The 18,118-nt window shown below is 33.9% G+C and overlaps 1 protein-coding gene across 9 annotated transcripts in view; it reads left to right on the top strand.

Moving 5' to 3' along the window:
• PPP4R4 (protein phosphatase 4 regulatory subunit 4) overlaps window positions 1-18,118 on the top strand; it is a 62,129-nt gene that overhangs the window by 41,964 nt on the left and 2,047 nt on the right. For 5 of the 9 annotated variants that reach the window (XM_085225555.1, XM_085225550.1, XM_085225551.1 and 2 more), the window contains 13 exons: window positions 1,262-1,339; window positions 2,812-2,895; window positions 4,194-4,376; window positions 7,004-7,109; window positions 7,863-8,010; window positions 9,916-10,060; window positions 10,890-10,931; window positions 11,023-11,097; window positions 13,344-13,419; window positions 13,853-13,933; window positions 14,234-14,327; window positions 14,732-14,802; window positions 15,475-15,622. In XM_085225555.1, coding sequence (XP_085081681.1) covers window positions 1,262-1,339; window positions 2,812-2,895; window positions 4,194-4,376; window positions 7,004-7,109; window positions 7,863-8,010; window positions 9,916-10,060; window positions 10,890-10,931; window positions 11,023-11,097; window positions 13,344-13,419; window positions 13,853-13,933; window positions 14,234-14,327; window positions 14,732-14,802; window positions 15,475-15,622 — 1,331 coding nt within the window. Of the gene's footprint in view, window positions 1-1,261; window positions 1,340-2,811; window positions 2,896-4,193; window positions 4,377-7,003; window positions 7,110-7,862; window positions 8,011-9,915; window positions 10,061-10,889; window positions 10,932-11,022; window positions 11,111-13,343; window positions 13,420-13,852; window positions 13,934-14,233; window positions 14,328-14,731; window positions 14,803-15,474; window positions 15,623-18,118 lie in introns of those variants that run through there. The other 4 variants (XM_085225553.1, XM_085225552.1, XR_014883739.1 and 1 more) reach the window with 4 other exon arrangements.

The following is an 18,118-nucleotide window of genomic DNA, read 5'->3' on the forward strand; positions in this document are numbered from 1 at the left end:
ATATATATTATTAGCAATATGATGTGAATTGCAGAAATGAATATACACTCTCTTCTGAATGTTGCAGTCCATATCAGAGATCATCAAGGTTTTCATCGTGTTTTACAAAGAATCTTAGTAATGAAATCCTCGAACTAGCCTTTTATGCCACTTTTAAGCTGAGGAAAATTGTAAATTAAGCAGCTTGCTGAAAGTATTTAAATCAAGAGTAGAGAAATAAATGAATCATAGAATCACCAAGATTGGAAAAGACCCTCAAGATGATCCAGTCCAACCACTCACCTACCACCACTAACTGTCTCTTAGTACAGCAGCTAAATATTTCTTGAACACTTCCAGGGAGAGTGACTCAACCACTTTCCTGGGCAGCCCATTCTGAGGCCTGAGGAGGCCTTATTTCTGTCTTAAATTTGGATGGATTTCCATTTCTCTGTGCTTGTTAATGCCCTCTCTTAATAAATGATAATCCAAGCTAATTATCGAGATTATACTGTTAGCATATCATTCTACATAACGTTTTGTCAAATGTATAACACTTCTAAGGTTCTGTCTGAATATATATAAAATATTCTAGTTCATTAAAAAAAACCATGTAAAGTTATACTTTAGTTACACTGCCAGTCAGTGTATTTTTTAAACCATAACTAAGCAACTACATGACAGCCAGATGTCAGTAAGTTATGGCACTCATTGATGGCTGGGTATGCTTTTCAATAACTGCCTGTAGCTGTTTCCTTGAAGTTTAATCTTGATTATAGAATATATTATCTTCAATTGGCTCATATAAACAAGGAAAACCATTAAAAGTCATAAGCTAAATATGCACTATAGCAAAAATCTCATTCCTGAAGTTTTTCTCATATTCACTATAAAACCATTTTTGCAATTTGGAGATGGACTTCTAGTGTTTTTTAGAAGTTTATACGTGATTTAGGAATCAAAAGAAAAATAAAACAAATAATATAGGAGTGAAAACTTTAAGCAGTTAAATCTTTTTTTTTTTTTAAAGTGTGACATAGCGTTAAGACTAAAACCATATTTATCAGTTAAGTAACAAGTCTGTTTCTTGTTTCATGTTCTCTGTATAAGCATATTTTTAGTGTGATCAACAGGGAAGTACACGACTAGAAGGCTGATAGTAAAAAATTGTTCTGCTGACAAGTAAGCACATGTAGGGTAATCGCTGTAGTGCCAGGGAACTGAAGTATGGTTTGCCTTGTTATCTTATTGTCTTTTTTGTTTGTTTCCCTGTATGTTTTAGGTTGCTAAGCTTTTAAATTCTGGTGTGTATACAATTCAAAAAGAACTGGTTACGCTATTACAGGATGAGTCACTGGAGGTAATATGCTTTCTTTGGAACTTAATTTTGCTTGTTACATTGAAGCAGAGCACGCTAATGTTTAGGAACTCTGCAGTAAGACGGAACGGTAACTGCCACAATCATGATCAACTTTCTGTTTTGTTCTCTTCTTAAGGACGCAAGCCTTCTGTGAATAGAAAGGAGGAAAATATGGTGTTTGGATTCAGTTAACCCACACTGCATTAGTTTGCTTTCCAGAACATTCATTTTAAATGTGTTATTATTTTATTATTTATTACCCTACAGATTATGTGGAAATATTTACTTTTGATACTGCATTGGAATATTTCTTGGCAACATTCCAGGTTTTTTTACTTTCTTTTATTTATGTTTCTCCGATCGAAGAAGAGATGAAGTTGTGTGTGGTTCAAAGATCAACATTTTTAGAAAGAATTCCGGTGCAGAACCTGTGGCCATTCCTGAGATGGTTCAGTTTAGTTAGCTTTGGTTTCAACCTATGTGAAGAATTAATCACTTAAGTATGTTTAACAGACAGTATAGCAAGAACTGTTTGGATTGGTCTTTTTTTGTGACAAAGTTGGAGTTTCCTCTGATACCAATACTTGAGCATTTCATGCTGGTTTTATTTATTTGTTTTTCTATCTGGAGGATCTTTGGATATGGCGTGGCAAATTGAATTTTCCTTTAACGTGCTGCTTTTTACTTTGGTATCTTCTGTTAAGCATTCTCAAGGGAATTAATAATGTTTGTAGAACATCTACTTATAGCTTATAAAATTCTGATCTGTTTTAAAAGATTTCTCAACTCCAGCACTGGAAAGCTGAGACTCAGAAGCAGCTGGTGATTTTGAAAAATTTCTGAGTTATCTAAATAGTAAAAATATTCAGTGCTACAGAAATCCAGATTGGTACCAAGTAATATTTAGCATATACTTTTATAGTCTAATTTCAAACCTACTTTCCTACCTTTGAATTTAAGAACATTACTAATTACTATATCACTAATAAAGGCAAAATATTCTGTTCTAATTTATTGAATTGTCTTTTTTTTTAAGGCAGGAAAAATTGCTTTTAAGATTTAGCTGGCAAATATCCAAAATACATTTCTTCGTGGCTGTTGAGACTGTTACTTAACCATCTGTGAAAGACAGATCTTTTAGAATGCATGAATGTTCATTTTTAAATATTGTACTCTGTGAATGTTTTAGAAATCACTGACTGTGGTATTGATGTAAATCAAAGCTATAATTCTGTTTTTCTAATATGAAACCTATAATACTCACATTTCTATATTAAAATATCAATTTTAAATTCCAAGCCTCATTAGTAAAAGTAGGTATAAGTTGCATCTTTAAAAAAAAAAAAAATCTCCTGCATTGGTGTAAGAGAGCAATAACATAGGAGATGTCAGCAGGGATATTATTGGTGAGAAACATAAATTGGCACAAGTTAATTTATAAACCTCATTCACACAGCCTTTCTTTTAAATAGGTTTTAGATGCTCTGGTAGGTCACCTTCCTGAAATCCTTGAACTAATGATTAATGGAGGAGAAAACAGTGGATCAGAAAGCAAGGTGGGTGTTCTCATGTTTCATAATTTACTTTCTAAATGTAAATGGGAGGTAGTAGGAAAGTTGTTTCAGATGTGTGAAGATCGTTCTTGATCATTTTCTGCTCTGGGGAATTTTTTTTTTTTAAATATATTTTTTGCTTGTAAAATTTAATATGAAAAAATATTTTGAAAGATTGGATTTAGTGTAAGAATGAACAGCATATATATGCTCTTTTTCCAGTGAAACACAGATTACCAGAAATAGATCAGATTTTGAAACAGAGTCCTTAAGTTGAATTAAAATTTGCAACATTTTAAAAAATTGGATTCACGTTAAATGAGTTATTACCAGTTATTTATTTGTTTATTTTGCATATTGGTGTGGCATCTACCTACAGTTGCCATTTTCAGACACAGTTGCTGGCAGGAGGTAGTATATTTCCTGAGGTAAAGGTACTGAATTAGGACTTCAGAGATCTGAATTCAGTTCTCAACTTTGCTGATTTAATTTTATTTGGCTCTGGATGATGGTTTATTCAGGAACTCTTAACATGTAAAATGTAATGTAAAATATCATCTCTTGTTTCAAAATGATGTTTTAAACATACTTCCCAAACATACAGAAAAACTGAAATATTCCAGCAGTACAAGAACTGAATGTATTTTTTTCTTATTTGGATACAAGTTGAAGCTGTATTTTAAAATGTGGATTTGTCAGATTACAACTGTAAACATGTTATATATGTGACAAGTGCATGTCAGATGTGGTAGTGCATATTTCACTTAGCTTAGTTCAAAAGACAATTTATCTTGACTATTATAAAATCGTTGCCTCCTGATGAGAAAAGGTGCACAATTCCTTTCAGAATGAAGTGAGAAGCTGAGAAGAATAACTGCAAAGTTTGAGAGTTGAAGAGAAAAAAGGGATTTATTTGGCTTGAGAATGAGAAGACAGGAGGGCTGTTTTTGTCTTCATAGCTGTAAAGGATATTTCAAAGGGAACACTGATCAGTTGTTTCTCTTTGTGAGATGAAGGGGCTGGAAGTGAAGGTGTGTTTATTTAGGCGCTGGAACAGATTTTTGAGTAGTTACCAGTAGAACTTAGCACGTATGAGAGGCTGTGTAATCCTGATCAGGTTTTACTAAAAGAAATGAAATCTACTAGAAATGGTCACAGTGTAGCTAATTCTGGCTGAGTAGAGGAAGTAGTTGGCCACTTAAAATCTTTCCTTCCTTACATTGTTGTGCCTTATTTTTAAAGTTTAGTAATGTGCCATACAGGTAGAAGGTGTAAAATTATGTTAATATCTTTATTTCTAGTTACTATCTATTCCTGACTTGATTCCTGCATTGACAACAGCAGAACAGAGAGCAGCAACTTCCTTAAAGTGGAGAACTCATGAGAAGTTACTACAAAAATATGCGTGTCTCCCTCAAATCATATCAAGTGATCAGATTTATTACCGTTTTCTTCACAGAATGTTGACAATCATTTTGACAAACGTGAGCCTGCCTCTTTCTGGTTCTTCATTTGTTTAGAGTATTTAGAACACTTACCACTAGGTATTTTTAGCATTGTTTGTAAATTTATCTTAAAGTAATATTTCTCATTGCATATCAGACTGTTTTATTTCATATAAGGCTGATAAAATGCTGAGAACTTCTTTCCCCTAATTTGAGGAGCAAAATTTGTATTGACAGGTTATTGTGTTCCTTTCCCGACACTCTTCTTTCCTTTCTCTGTGCTCATTATCAGTTTGCTTCTAGGTAAATTGAAAATCTTTTTCCTGGTTTCACTGATTACTTTGCATCATGTTCCATTCTTAGAGAGAACACTCTAAGTCTAAAAGTGAGCAATCATTTAGAGCTACTGATCTGAAATTATTGTGAATTGATTCAAGAGTAAAATTGTTCTAAGAGATGTTGTAAGTTTTATTTTCTAACGCCCACAACATAGCAGATGCCTACCAAACATGGAATAATTTGAGAACCAAGTAAATAAACAAGTTAGAAAGAATAAAGAAATGTCTCATAAGTTGGCTAAACTTCCTTTTTCTCACTGATGTTATGCCTATTTTATTCTAAGATGTATGTAGGCTTCTCCGAAAGTAATGCCTCCTATTTATATCCATTGGAACAACAAACAGGTACATATAGAACAATATGATTGCTTTGATTGAGCAAAGTCTCAGCTACGAAGCACTATTTTTCAATATAGTCACCACTATTAGCTATGCATTATGAGCCTGCATGCCATGCTCATAAATATCTGCGCCAGTGGAGGTGACCTAGTTTTTCACAGCTGCTATGGTGGTGTAATTGTTAGGAAAATGTTGTCCATGCAGCCCATCTTTCATCAGCCCAAACAGATGGAAATCAGAAGGTGACAAATCCAGACTGTACAGTGGGAGTGATAGGATACTCCAGCCAAGATTGGCCTTGTGCTCCATGGTCTTCAAAATGGTAAGGGGTCTGGCGTTCTTATGTTGCAAGAGAAAAACTATCTTCTCTGGTTTGACTCTGGAAGTTCCAGAGTTTCTTCGGCTTAGCCAGTGTTGCGATGCAGTGATCAGAGTTGATGGTCCTTAGATCCAGGAAATCCAAGAGGATCACGACTTTCCTATACAAAAAGACAATGCAGTTGTCTTGATCTTTTTCTTTGATGGGGAATTCACGTCATCGCTCTATGGAATGCCATATTGACTCCAGCTTGTTGTCACTGGTAATGATGTGGTCCAGGAATCTGCCACCTGCAGCCTCCTAATAGTTCAATGGGTCCTGACAAAATTGCATATGATATTCTTTCTGTTTCTGCATGAGCCTTCATTGGACCCACCTTGAGCAAACTTTGCAGTATTCCAGTGTTACCAGCATCTTTTTCAACACATTGAAGCTGATATTCAGTTCCATATGCAGTTCCCTGGTTGTAATTCTCTGATTTGCATGGATGAGCTGATTGAGATGCTCTGCTTGGAGACTGGAACCTAGATGATCCCAAACCCAGACCATTCTATGGTTCATTTTGTTGTGTGACAGCTGTATACAGCCTTCTGAGTGCAGTTAGTGTTTCACGTCACTGCTACCACTGCTGAAACACACCACCCACTATTTCATTTTTTTCACATCCACTGTTTGATCTCCATAAATGTTTAGCAAGCATCAGTGAATGCCAGTGAGTACCATTCTTTCCACGTGGATGAATTGAATTCTGCACCTTTGCTTCATCCACACTCCCATGTCAGGTGCCATTTTGTCAGAGTGCCCCTCTGCTGCCATCTGTCTCATGGCAACAAAATGTAATAGAATGTTGGTGGGAAGGTTCAACCTCTACTACCATACCACTACCATCTGCCTCTGGTGTTGTGGGCCAACATCATAAAATAGGAGGCATGACTTTTGGATCAGCCCTTGTATTATTGCAATGCTTAAATGCTTTATATTTATTCTTGTAAAGGTGAAATTAAGATTGAATCAGGATTTCTTATTTTAGCAACAGAAGTAGGAGGTGAAAATTCAAATAAATCAATTATAACTTCAGTATAATCATTGAATAAAGCTTTTATTTCTTTGGTTTTGCCTCTGATATTTGAATTAAAACATGCATAGTTAATATCCTGTATTGGCATAATCTTTACCAATCTGATTTTGCATAACAAACATAACTTGATTGCTAATAAATACCAAATAACTTACGTTTTTCCATAACATCTCTGTATGTTGACAGGCTTCACAGGAATTGTATTTGAGTTGGCTCGTGTTCCTATTCTTCCATTCTTGCTAGGCTGCTCTTTTCTATGCTAAGTCCTAGGCTTTATTCTCACTGTAGGGAGAAAGCCTTGTGGGAAGTGAAGATAAAATGGTACAATATAGATTGTACTTGATTGAAAGATATGGAAATTTAAAATTTCAGGAGCAAATTTCCCAGTAAAAAGAAAAGCATTTTGCAAATAGTTGCACTTACAAAGGTGTCTGTTATATCAACTATAAATCTATTCAACTTGAGAAGAGTTTGGGTTATAAAAAGTAATAGAAATCTGAAAAGACTGCATTTGTAGTTAAAATTGCACTGAAGAAACATGAAATTTTGAATGCCTGTTGATCTTGACTGTGTTTCCTTTATTTCTCTTAAGAATGTCCTTCCAGTCCAAAAAGCAGCTGCTCGAACTCTCTGCGTTTATTTACGTTATAATCGCAAACAAGAACAGAGGCATGAGGTTATTCAGAAACTGATTGAACGTAAGATAATTTTTCCTTGTTTGCTTAGAGATGCAAGTTAGTATTGGCTAAAGATCAGTTTATGGTTATATGCATTCAGTGTAATTTCCTGCCACCATTGGTGGGATTGCACTTAGAAGATATTCGGCTGCTCACTCTTTCACCACTCAGAACAAAATTTGGATATGTGAGGAATATGTTTGGGTGAAGGAACTGGGAAGAGGCAATGTGAGAACTGATAATGTACCAGCGCCCCTCCAACCCTACCTCTTGAATCCAAAATTGTTTGGTAAGAGGCGCTGCAGTGCATCACCGAGTTCCTCTATAGAAGTATAATTCTCTGAAGGCTTCAACATAAGAAGTGCTGAATAAAACATCCCAGAAATTAATTTTTGAATAAGTTGGTCAGATGAGTAAGTGGAATTTTTGGCCAATGTTATGTGTTTTAAAGACAGATTAGAAGGTTCAGTTATGCTCATTAACAATTTTTAATGTTTGCTGAGTGATTTTAATGTGCATGACATCATCTGAAAGGCATACCAGGCTTTGTTCAACAAAGAAACTAGTTCATTTGCTATTTTTCATTTTTTCAAATGATTAAAAGAACAGATTGGATATCTGAAAAAAGTGCTCACTGGCAGAAACAGTTACTGAGTTCAGAGCCTAGGCTTTCATTGAAGAGTATCATCTTTGAGTCAAATGCTAACCTTTGAAACGTGCTAGCTGACAATAGAAATGTTTTACAGATAATGTTTGTGGATTGTTATTTTACAGAACTGGGCCAAGGAAAAAGTTATTGGAACAGACTTCGTTTTTTAGATACTTGTGAATTCATTATGGAACTCTTTTCAAAATCATTCTTCTGTAAATACTTCTTTCTACCTGTGCTTGAGCTTACTCATGACCCAGTGGCAAATGTGAGGTACTGTACTATAAGAGTGTGTAACAATGTACAGGGAAAAACCTAAATAATGCATCAACAAATATTACATTTTTTTTATGGTTTGTTTTAAATAACTGAGCTTAAATAAGAATGTACAGTGCCTTATGTGTGATCAGTTCTAAAGTTGTGGAGAACGTAAGGGCACGATGTTAAACCACAGAAGCAGGTCAGTCTGATTGTCAGGGAGCTGATCAAAAGTGCTGAGCTAAAGGTAAGAAGAGAAAAATAAACTATTTTGTGGTTTTGAGGAAATAAACTTAACTTCACTTTCCATTAATTTCCATCAATTTCAACATACTGATATATAAAGATAAAAACACAAGTAATTATTTCAGTGGTCATAGTTTAACAGTGAGCATAGGCTTTATCTTGTGTGGAAGTTTTCTCCTTTATTGTTAAAGTTAACTGAAAAAGAACAGAAAGATATGAGGATTTAGTATGTTTTTCATTTTTATGCTGTATTTTTTCTTTAATTTTATAGTGACTTTTTTTTTGTTGTTGTTCTCTAAATAGCCTGATACCAGGCTGTTCTGAGACTAGAAGAAAATTTTATTTTGGTGTTCTTTTTTCATGTATTTTGTGTGATTTTGCACTTTTGTTTCTGATGTGAGTAATCCATGTTGTCATCCTTAACATGTCTAGATATCTAATAACGATGACCTATGTGTGCATACGTGTGCATTCAGTAAAGTTCACTAAACTCAGTTTATTGCCAAACAATCAGCGTTTAAGTAGATCTTGTGTTTATTATAGCTACCACTTCTTAATTCAACAGGGTCCCAAAACTAAAAGTATTGGTTCTTTACATGTAGATTTCATGTTCATGTGTTAAGATGATAACAGAAAAAAAAGAGAAAAAAACCCTAATTTTTTGTCATCATAACTAGCTTATTGCTCTTAAAAACATTTAAATTGAAAGCTCAACTAACATACTATTAAAATTTAATGGAAACTTAAATCGACTCATCCTTTAACTGTGTTCTATCATAATTCTTTGTGAAGGTTAAAGATTTTGAAGGTATAAAAAACAGGAAAAATTCATATAAAAAAGATCTTTTTAGTGTTGTTCATCACAAAGCTATCCTCCCTGACACAGGACTGTCTCTGAGCACAGACAGTAGAATCTGAGAACAGCCATATTGTCCTTGATTTTTTTAAGTTTAATTCTTCTAGATTAAAACAGTTTGCTATGCAAATGCAGAGTATTTTGTTTCTCTTAAATGTATGAAATTCTTTTTATATAATCCATAGTGCCTTTCAATTTTAAATTTATAAAAAGCAATACATACATTTTCCATATAACCTGTTTAGAAGCAGTATCTGGGGATTAAGGCAGAGAAATTACTTCAGTCCTTATGAATTTGGTTTGAAAGCATCCGCACTTGAGTTACACAGAGGCACTGTAATAACAAATGAAAGTTCACTGCCAGGTTGTCAGACCAGAAAGGCTCTTAACTTTGAATTTTGTTCTGGGTTAATTTGTATAAATAATTTTTCTCCCTGCATTTACTGCCTTCTGTACTTCCTGGAATTGCATCCTCACTCCAAATAGCAACTCACAACTTCTACTGGGTGTGTAGATCCTTTTGAAAACCTAGAGATCAGCTTATCTTGTGAGGTTTAAAAAAATAATTAAAAAAACCTGTTGAACTACAAATTCATAGACTGGCTCTGGTCCCAGTCTATGAACAAGTTTATTGAAAATATTTTAGCATATCTAAAAACAGTGCGTAAACAGAAATTGCTTTTGAATAATAACACCTAATAATTATATGCCTTGTCTTCAGAGTTTAGGTTTTTAGAGTCAAATGGTAGCATGCAAATCAAAAACTAATGTTTATTGAACTATCTGTATCGAAAGGTGATTTTCTTTTCCTTTGGTAGAATCAAGCTGTGCTATTTGTTGCCAAAAGTTAAATCTACTCTGAAGATTCCCACTGATAAACATTTGCTTCAGCAGTTGGAGTTATGTATACGGAAACTTTTGTGCCAAGAGAAAGACAAAGATGTCCTGACTATTGTAAAAAGAGTAAGCAACATTTTGTTTGGGGTTACTGTTAAAAGGCAAAGATGATCAAAGTTTTGCTTTCTGTCTCTTTATGTAAGAACAGGAGACTAAAGACCTCTAATTACTATTTGTAATTTTGGATAATTAAGAGAAGATGTAATGCGTTCTGTCAAATTTAAGAGAGGTGGTGTTTTCCTGGTTACATACATTACAGTTATTTTCTAGCGACTTGAGTTAAAGATTGTGTGTCAGTGGAAAAATAGATATGGCTCAAGACAGGACTAGGATGACCTAGTAAAAAATCATCAAGAGCCTTCAAGATAATTGTGTTGGGCTAGTCATTTTATCTTACAAAAACAGAGAAAGCATTTGCAGGACTTTCAAATGTTACAATACCTTTATAAAGTAAAATTGTCACAAAACAGTTTAAGTCATGCTTGTGCTCAGTCTCCAAGAAGCTGTGGAGTAGCTAAAATAGGTAGTTCTCTCATGGGGCCAGTCTGCAGGAGGGACTGGATGAGCACCTGCCTGCTCTGCCTTGGTTATCCTTTCAGTCTTACTTCTTAGGCCTTTGCTCCAAGCTCCCCTTTAGTGTATTTTGAGTTGCGTATTGGTGGTCTATTAATCTTTCAGTGTGAAGCGTAGCAGTGCTCTGAAAATTCTCTGACAGTTCTTGAAATTAAGCATTTGTAGCACAAATATTGAAGCATAAGCTTCAAATGTTTAGGAAGAAAGGACGTGCTTAATTTTGAATACCACTATTCTAAGCTTTCTCATCTCCACAGATTCTGAGTTGGAAGTGTGGGTTGCTGTTGAGTAAGGATAAATAATACTTTGATTTTCTTTATAGACAGTGTTAGAATTGGACAGAATGGATATCTCTTTAGATGCTGTAAGTACTTACTAGTTTTAGTATTTACTAACTACTTTTTATTCCCATTTTCATGTAGTGATTTTTTATTTTTATTGATTTTATTTTGAAGTTTCAGAAAAGATTTTACGAAAATGATTTATTGGACCAAGAAAAAGAAAGACAAGAACATCTCCTTTTGGAAATGGTATATTTTATCAGTACGATGTCTTTTCTTTATCTTTTTCAGTAGTTTGTAGCTAAATATTACTGAGGCAATAATTTTCAGGTAGGGAAGGCACATGTTACAGAGAAACTCGGTAGATTCACAATCTGTGTATGATTTCATTTTATATTCTAAAATAAGGGTAAGTCCTTCAAAATATCGTGCAACTTTTTTTTTCTTTGCTACCAAAATTTCACTGTGTCAATTAGAAAGGTCAATTGGAATTACTTAATAAATATTCAAACATTACGCCTCTGTAGTTCTTTAGTCCCAAGAACTACAATGCACCTTTGAAATCTTCAGGGAGCTTACTCATTTGTCAGGTATGTATGATGTACTAAGCTCAGTATTGAAACATGTCAGAATTCATACACAGCCTCCATAAGCAAACTTAAAATCATAACATCTTTTTTCTACAAGGATGCTGAAGGAGGTGATGTAGATGTTACAGACTTCCCTGTTAGCCAGAAAAGGACATCTGCAACCTGACCAGAGGGAGTCTGAGCATAGGTCTTACAGAAAAAAGCAACTACAAAATACTTAGGATTTGGAAGAGAAGTCTGCAGAATACTTCTCCTGCTTACAAGGCTAATTATCATCAGCTGTGACTAAGCAAAAGAGACAAGACAGTAGCCCTCCTCTGCAGTCTAGTGTGTGAGAAGCCAAGAAGCTGACAGGCTTAAGAAGAGGCCAGGTTTCATTAGCACAGTTCTTCTGCCTTCCTGCAGAACAGCTTCTCTACAGTGAGCCGGAATAGGTTCAAGATTGTCAAGAAATTGTTGGTGTTTCCTCAGCGGAATTGTTACAAAGCCTGCATTTGTGGCCAACTTTGATATCAAGAGGTGCTATAGTCTTTCTCTTGCAATGCTAGTTTTCTAAATCCATGATATGTGTCTCATATACATCCTGCCTCCTTGCACTCAAGGTTCAAATTTTTGTTCTCAGGATACATACTTGTCTGAACACACATTCAAGTCTTGATCTTAGCTTTAGCACTTTTGGGGCAGATACAATTATTGTTTCTTATACTGGAAGCGTTTGGAGGTCTGTGGCAAAGTAGTTTCCAGTGAGCTTTGTGTTTTAGTCTTTGATAACATTATTTTTTTAATCTGTTTATACAGCTAGACTTCAGAAGAGTGCCTGTGTTTCTGTCACGTGTGAGATAGATATGGGCGTACCTTCTGTATCACAGAGATCTTACTTGCCATATTCTGAGAGGCATATTTTTGAATAATTGGTGGTGTACACAGAGAACTGTGGCAGGTCACAGTCCTGAATAGATGAGAAGCTACAGATTTTAGTAGTGCTTAATAAGATTATTAATAAGTTTCCTTAATTTTAGTAAGTGGCTTAGTAAAATCTGTATTCCAGCAACCTTGACCTAAATTACTTACCCATTTTTGTGTGTGGAGATTTACTTAGTTTTTTTAATCACTTAGTAATTAAAGTGAAACAAATGAATGTCGTTAGAATAGTTTGGGTTCACTTTGCATTTTTGTTCTGAGTGTAGTAAAGAAGATAAAGCTAATATTGTAGCTTTTTGAGCTTAGATTGAAACTCATTGACCAAGAATCCTGAAACAAGTATTGGCTGGAAATTGTGTGTAGAGCTGTATTGATGCCATATCCTGTATGTGGATGTGCTTTTGGAAGGTATTCTAAGGCTGAGTAATATTGCAAAAAGACAAATATATTCTGTAAATTGAAGTATTCTAATACTTAGTTTTGTTTTCCATAAAGTCCTGTCAACTTTGGATGTTTATTTTAGACCTTTAAAAAGTATGTGATGCACTTTACAGTTTGAGAAAAATATTAATTGATATTTGAATTAATAATATATTCAATTACAGTTGGACTAGTATCTCATTGTACTTTAGTCACATCTAGCATTTTGTGCATGTTTGACTATCAAAGAAAAGTTTTGAATGGGAACTTTATCTCTGAGCCTCCTTTGTAATTAAAATCAACATTTTTTGTGTGATTTATATAGTAAATGTACCCTGATTTCACTCTGTACTATTTAATTTATTCTCTGGATATTCATTAGGCTCTGTAGTAAAGAGCCTTTATGTGGGAAAGAGCAGAAATTAACTGTTGTTTTTTTTTGGTGAGTTGGAAGCATGCCCTTTTTTGAAAACTTCCAGCCTAGCTGTAAAACAATTATTATTAATAGTAGTACTATTATTATTATTGGATGAGTAATACTAAAGTAAGTTATTCATTTCTTAGGAACAATTAGAAAAAGAGAAGCAGCAAAATGAAGGAAGATCTGCAAATGTTAATGATAAAATATTTGAAAAGAAGCGTAAGTTTATTTGTGTGCATGTTGTTTGTACGTATTTTACTCTTACTTTTACATAGGTAGGAGAAAAGGAAGCAGAGAGGAGATGCTATTTATGTTGTTAATACCAGAACTTTAGAAAAAGTAAAGTTTTTTTCTACATTCTTCTAAAGGTATTTATGAAAACTGGCCCAGTTGTGCTAGCAGGAAAGCTTTTGAGTTTATTAATGAAACATCTGACAGCTTTTAGTTCTCTGATATCTTTCATTTTAGGATGTAAAAGCTTGTCAGTGATATTTCTGAAATATTAGTAGAACTGGCTTAAACATTATTTCTACACACTGCTGGACTTGTAATATGCTGTGGTTCTTTTTTTGTATTTCGAGTAAAGCTATTTAACACAGAGAAATATTCATACTATGCTTTTTTTTTTTTTTTTTTTTTTTCCTTTTTTTAGGTAGAGATAATAAAACATCATCAGTGTTAGTAAAAAGTATGACTCTTTCTTCTTCTGGGAGCTCTTCTGGTACCTCAACAGGTGAGGATTCTTTAAAAATCCTCCTAGAAAGTGGTTAAAACCCAACTGTCATTTTTTGGGCCAGAGTTTCAGTTAAGCAAATAGGAAAATTGTTCTTAGAATGGAATGGATTTACTGCCTTTTAGTTTTATTTTATTCTTTGGTCTATAATAGGTAACATAATGCTTACTTATTGTTATTGAGGTATTTGAATCAGTTTCTTCAGCTAACATAGATTGATAGAATATTATTAAAAGATGTTATTTACTGAGTAAATGCAATGATTTCCACACTAAAATTGTTTATTACTTATAATTTTAGGCAAAGAAGACAAAAAATCCAAGCTGGTTCGAAGCCAGTCTTTCAGTACTCAAGCACTGCATCCAAAATACAGCAACATAGACAAGTGTTCTAAGTATCTTTTTTATATTAATTGCTTAACTGATAGGAAGCTGTTAAGAAATACATGCACCGGAATCTCTAGAATTCAGTGTGTTCTGCTCACTGTATTATGACCTAAATTTTCAGCTGTTTAATTAGATAAAGTATACAATTTTGAACTGAGGGAGAAAATAGCATCTTAAGGCATACTACAAAATTCTTCAGAATTCCTTTTAAGTAAATGTACACCATTCATATATTAATTTGTTTTCAATATTAATAATTTGATCTAAATTGTTTAGGAAATGTCAGCATAACTCTCATTTAATTTTTTACAGGTAAACTTAGAAAAAACTTCAAATATTATCAAACAGCAGGATGGAAAATTATAATATTGAGAAGAATAATTATGAATTTTTCTTTTGTTTGTTTTTTAAGTAAAAGCTCTGCTACAGGATATACATCTTCACTATCAGGAATGGGGAAGGGTTGTATGTTATCCTTTAGTGGTAAGTAGGTTATTGCATTATATATACGTTCATTTTTTTTTGAGGTTGTTGAGTATGTGGGCACCATCAAACAGGCATACTAACAGATAATATATTCCTAAAGAACATAAAACAATAGATACCCATATGATTGAGCAGTTAAGTTTTAGTCTAGTTGGTCTATTTTTCTGATTTTTAATTTATTTTTCTTTACTTCCTATTATTTATAGTTAGAGCAGAATTAAACATGAAGTTGGCATTTCTTGATTGGCATTTTAGTTAAAGAAAGTTGTTTTTGCAATTTGCCTGTCTGACGTGAAAAAAAGACGTATCATGTACAACTTCTAATGAATTAATTGAGAGAGACCACTGCCAATGCCTTTCGCTCTCTCTGCTTTTGAAAAGTTTGAATGATTAGTTTAGATTAGAGATGAGAATGAGATTAATTGTTTTCAGGAGGAACTTTCTTCCATTCACTACCAGTAGACATTAGATAATTAACTGGTTTTTCATAAAATTACTTAAGAAGTTAAGTGGAAACTATTCACGTACAGCAAGTTAATCTTTTGGATTATTCCTATAGGAAATATCCCACTATTGCTATATTAAAACAGCTAATTCTGTTCATTCTCTGGTTGTTATTTTGTTTGTTTGTTTGTTTGTTCCTTTGTCTAAACTTCAACTCTATTTCAGATGATTCATTTCGGACTCGTTCCACTGGTAACAGTGGGAATGCTACCTTCTCTTCCAGTTCCTCCCTCATAGCTTCTCACAACTCATTTAACTCAACTGACCAAAAGAACAATGGAAATAAAGAGAGCCAGTCCCGAAAGATGAGCATGTAAGTGGTAGACAAGAGGTCAGATTAAACTTATGGGTAACATTTTCAATGGGGACTCCGAAGAACGCTGTAAAATTAAGCCTATATTTATGATTTTTTTTTAAACAAGGTTTTCGAATGCAAAAATAACGGGATAGAAATGCGATGCATGCAATTACAAGTACTTTTAAGATTGCTTTACCTTCCCTTTTTAATTAGTGTTTCCCGTCATTTGCTTTGCATGTGTTCACTTTCAGCTGGTAAAATATGGGGAGGGTGAAAAGGGACAAAGTGAAGGATAATGCATTTGATTTATAATAATTACAGTCACTGTGATTTAGCTCCCTGTAGTTGGAGAAACAGAATGCACGTATTTAATTTTTCCTTTCCCTTCTTTATGTGCATTTATATATGTTTATGTATTACTATCTAAGCATTAAATGATGAATTTTTAAGAATTATAATGAACTGGTAATGCTAGTTGTTACTAAGGGTACCTTTTTTGCCTTATGATAAACATTTAGATTTAAAAAACAAAAAACAAACGTATCCTAGGTATCTCTCTCAGGATGGTTATCTGTAAACATCAGCCTAAACAGTTCAACGTTTTGCAAGACTAAAATGAAAAGTAAATTTGTTTGCTCCTGAAATAGAAATGCAACAATTTTCTTAGAAAATCTCTGGGTACTTACTCAGTCAAACCTCTGTAGAATGTAGTAGCTAGCTTTTTTTCAGATTCCTTTTGCACAATAGTTTGTAGTTCTGAATTACTGTCATTGGACTAGCTATAATTTTGGACTCAAACTGAGATTATTCTTTGCGAAGTGTTTGCTTTGCCAAAGCACAGTGGAGAATGTGTAGGAGCCAGATACATGAAGAGAAGTTATTTGGGACTAGTAGATTTGAGTAAAACAGAAAATACAACTAGCAGAAAAGGAAGGGCCTTAGAAGTCTGAAATGGTAGAAGAGACTGAGAAGGAAAGGAGTGTCCAGAATTTGAGACTATGACTTGCTGGGTAAAGATAATGGAGCTGAGATATGGAGGCTACACTAGACAGGAAGGAGGAAAGACCTGATTTTCCAGGTGTCAATGGGAAACAATAGTGATATCACTCTTTCTGGTGACTTAAACTCAAGGAACGTGTAGATATAGTACTGAGGGACATGGTTAGTGGACGTTGTGGTAATGGGTTGATTGCTGGTGTTGATGATCTTAGAGGTCTTTTCTAGCCTTAATGATTCTATGATTATAAGAAATAAGCATCTGTATGAACTCCTATTTTTTTACTTCAATGTTTTCCTTAAAAAAAAAAAAGTCAAAACAATACTCCCGACTTTACTCACAGATGTGAACTTAAAAAATTGCAAAGTACTAAAATTAAACCCTCAAAAGTTTAAAAAAATGTCAAAAATGTTTGTCTACTTGTATGCATTATATTATGATGCAGTCTCATACTCTTTCTCAACTGAAATTTTATCACCTTAAGTGTACAAGAAAAAGCTTCCAGTCACCAAGAATTTCTAAAACTGTATTTTCTTTGTAGAAAAAGTTGGAAAGCAAGTACTAAATAAAAATGAGCACTGCATGTTGAGGATATGTTGCTTTCACAGCAAAAGTATCTTCAGAAGATGCCAAGTCAAATTGTGCTCTATTCCCGTCCTTGGCAAAGCTTAATGAACTCTCTGAAATACTTCCCACAGTACTTGCTTTTCATAGGTCATCAGTAGGTGGTCACTTATTTCAAAGTTTTTTTCTACCGGTAATTTAACATAAAAACTGATATATTTTGTTTGAATAAAAAGGGAAAGAAAGAAAAGGCTAATAGAGAGCATCCAATATCTTTGAATTCAGACAGGAAAATGAAAAATAGGATACCTGGCTTCCAGTCTCAGTGTGCTATACTCACATGAATACCTTAACAGAGTATTGGAAAGTAGGTATCTCATTAAGCACAATGATCTAATGCTTTCTTTTGTTCAAAAGTCCCCAAAATGCTTAATGTCAGAAAGCAAGAGGATATACCAAGGGAAGAAAAAGGTTTTTAGAGAGAGAAGAGAGGGCTTAGCGTGACCTACATTTAGTTCTGAATATGAGTTTTAATTTCTATTTTCTTATGGGAGAATGCATTTCTCAAGTTAACATAGTGTCTGTTGCACTGTAGAATCAGTTTCTCTTTTGTAATCTGGTTAAGTAATTAATTGTTTCCATAAAAAAATTGGGATTCTTAGTTAAAAGGGATGTATATTTGGGCAAAACATTATTTTTCATTTTTTCCATAACACTGTTCTAATGGATATCTGCAAAGGTTCACTTCTGACAAGTGTACTTGTAAAGTTGAAGAATTTCTCTTTTCCTGTATTTCACGTGTTCATACAGTTCATACAAAGGAACTTTTCAAAATGCAAAGTTAATTTGGTGCAGAAAAAGGTCTTTTCTTTCCATATTATTTCTACTTCAGATAATTGTACGCAGATTAATATGTTCCCTCTTCTTTGAAAATAGTATAATTGGAAGAA

The sequence above is a fragment of the Meleagris gallopavo genome, chromosome 5 (assembly GCF_905368555.1).
Source record: "Meleagris gallopavo chromosome 5, MGAL_WU_HG_1.1, whole genome shotgun sequence".
In the NCBI taxonomy this organism is placed as follows: Eukaryota; Metazoa; Chordata; class Aves; order Galliformes; family Phasianidae; genus Meleagris; species Meleagris gallopavo.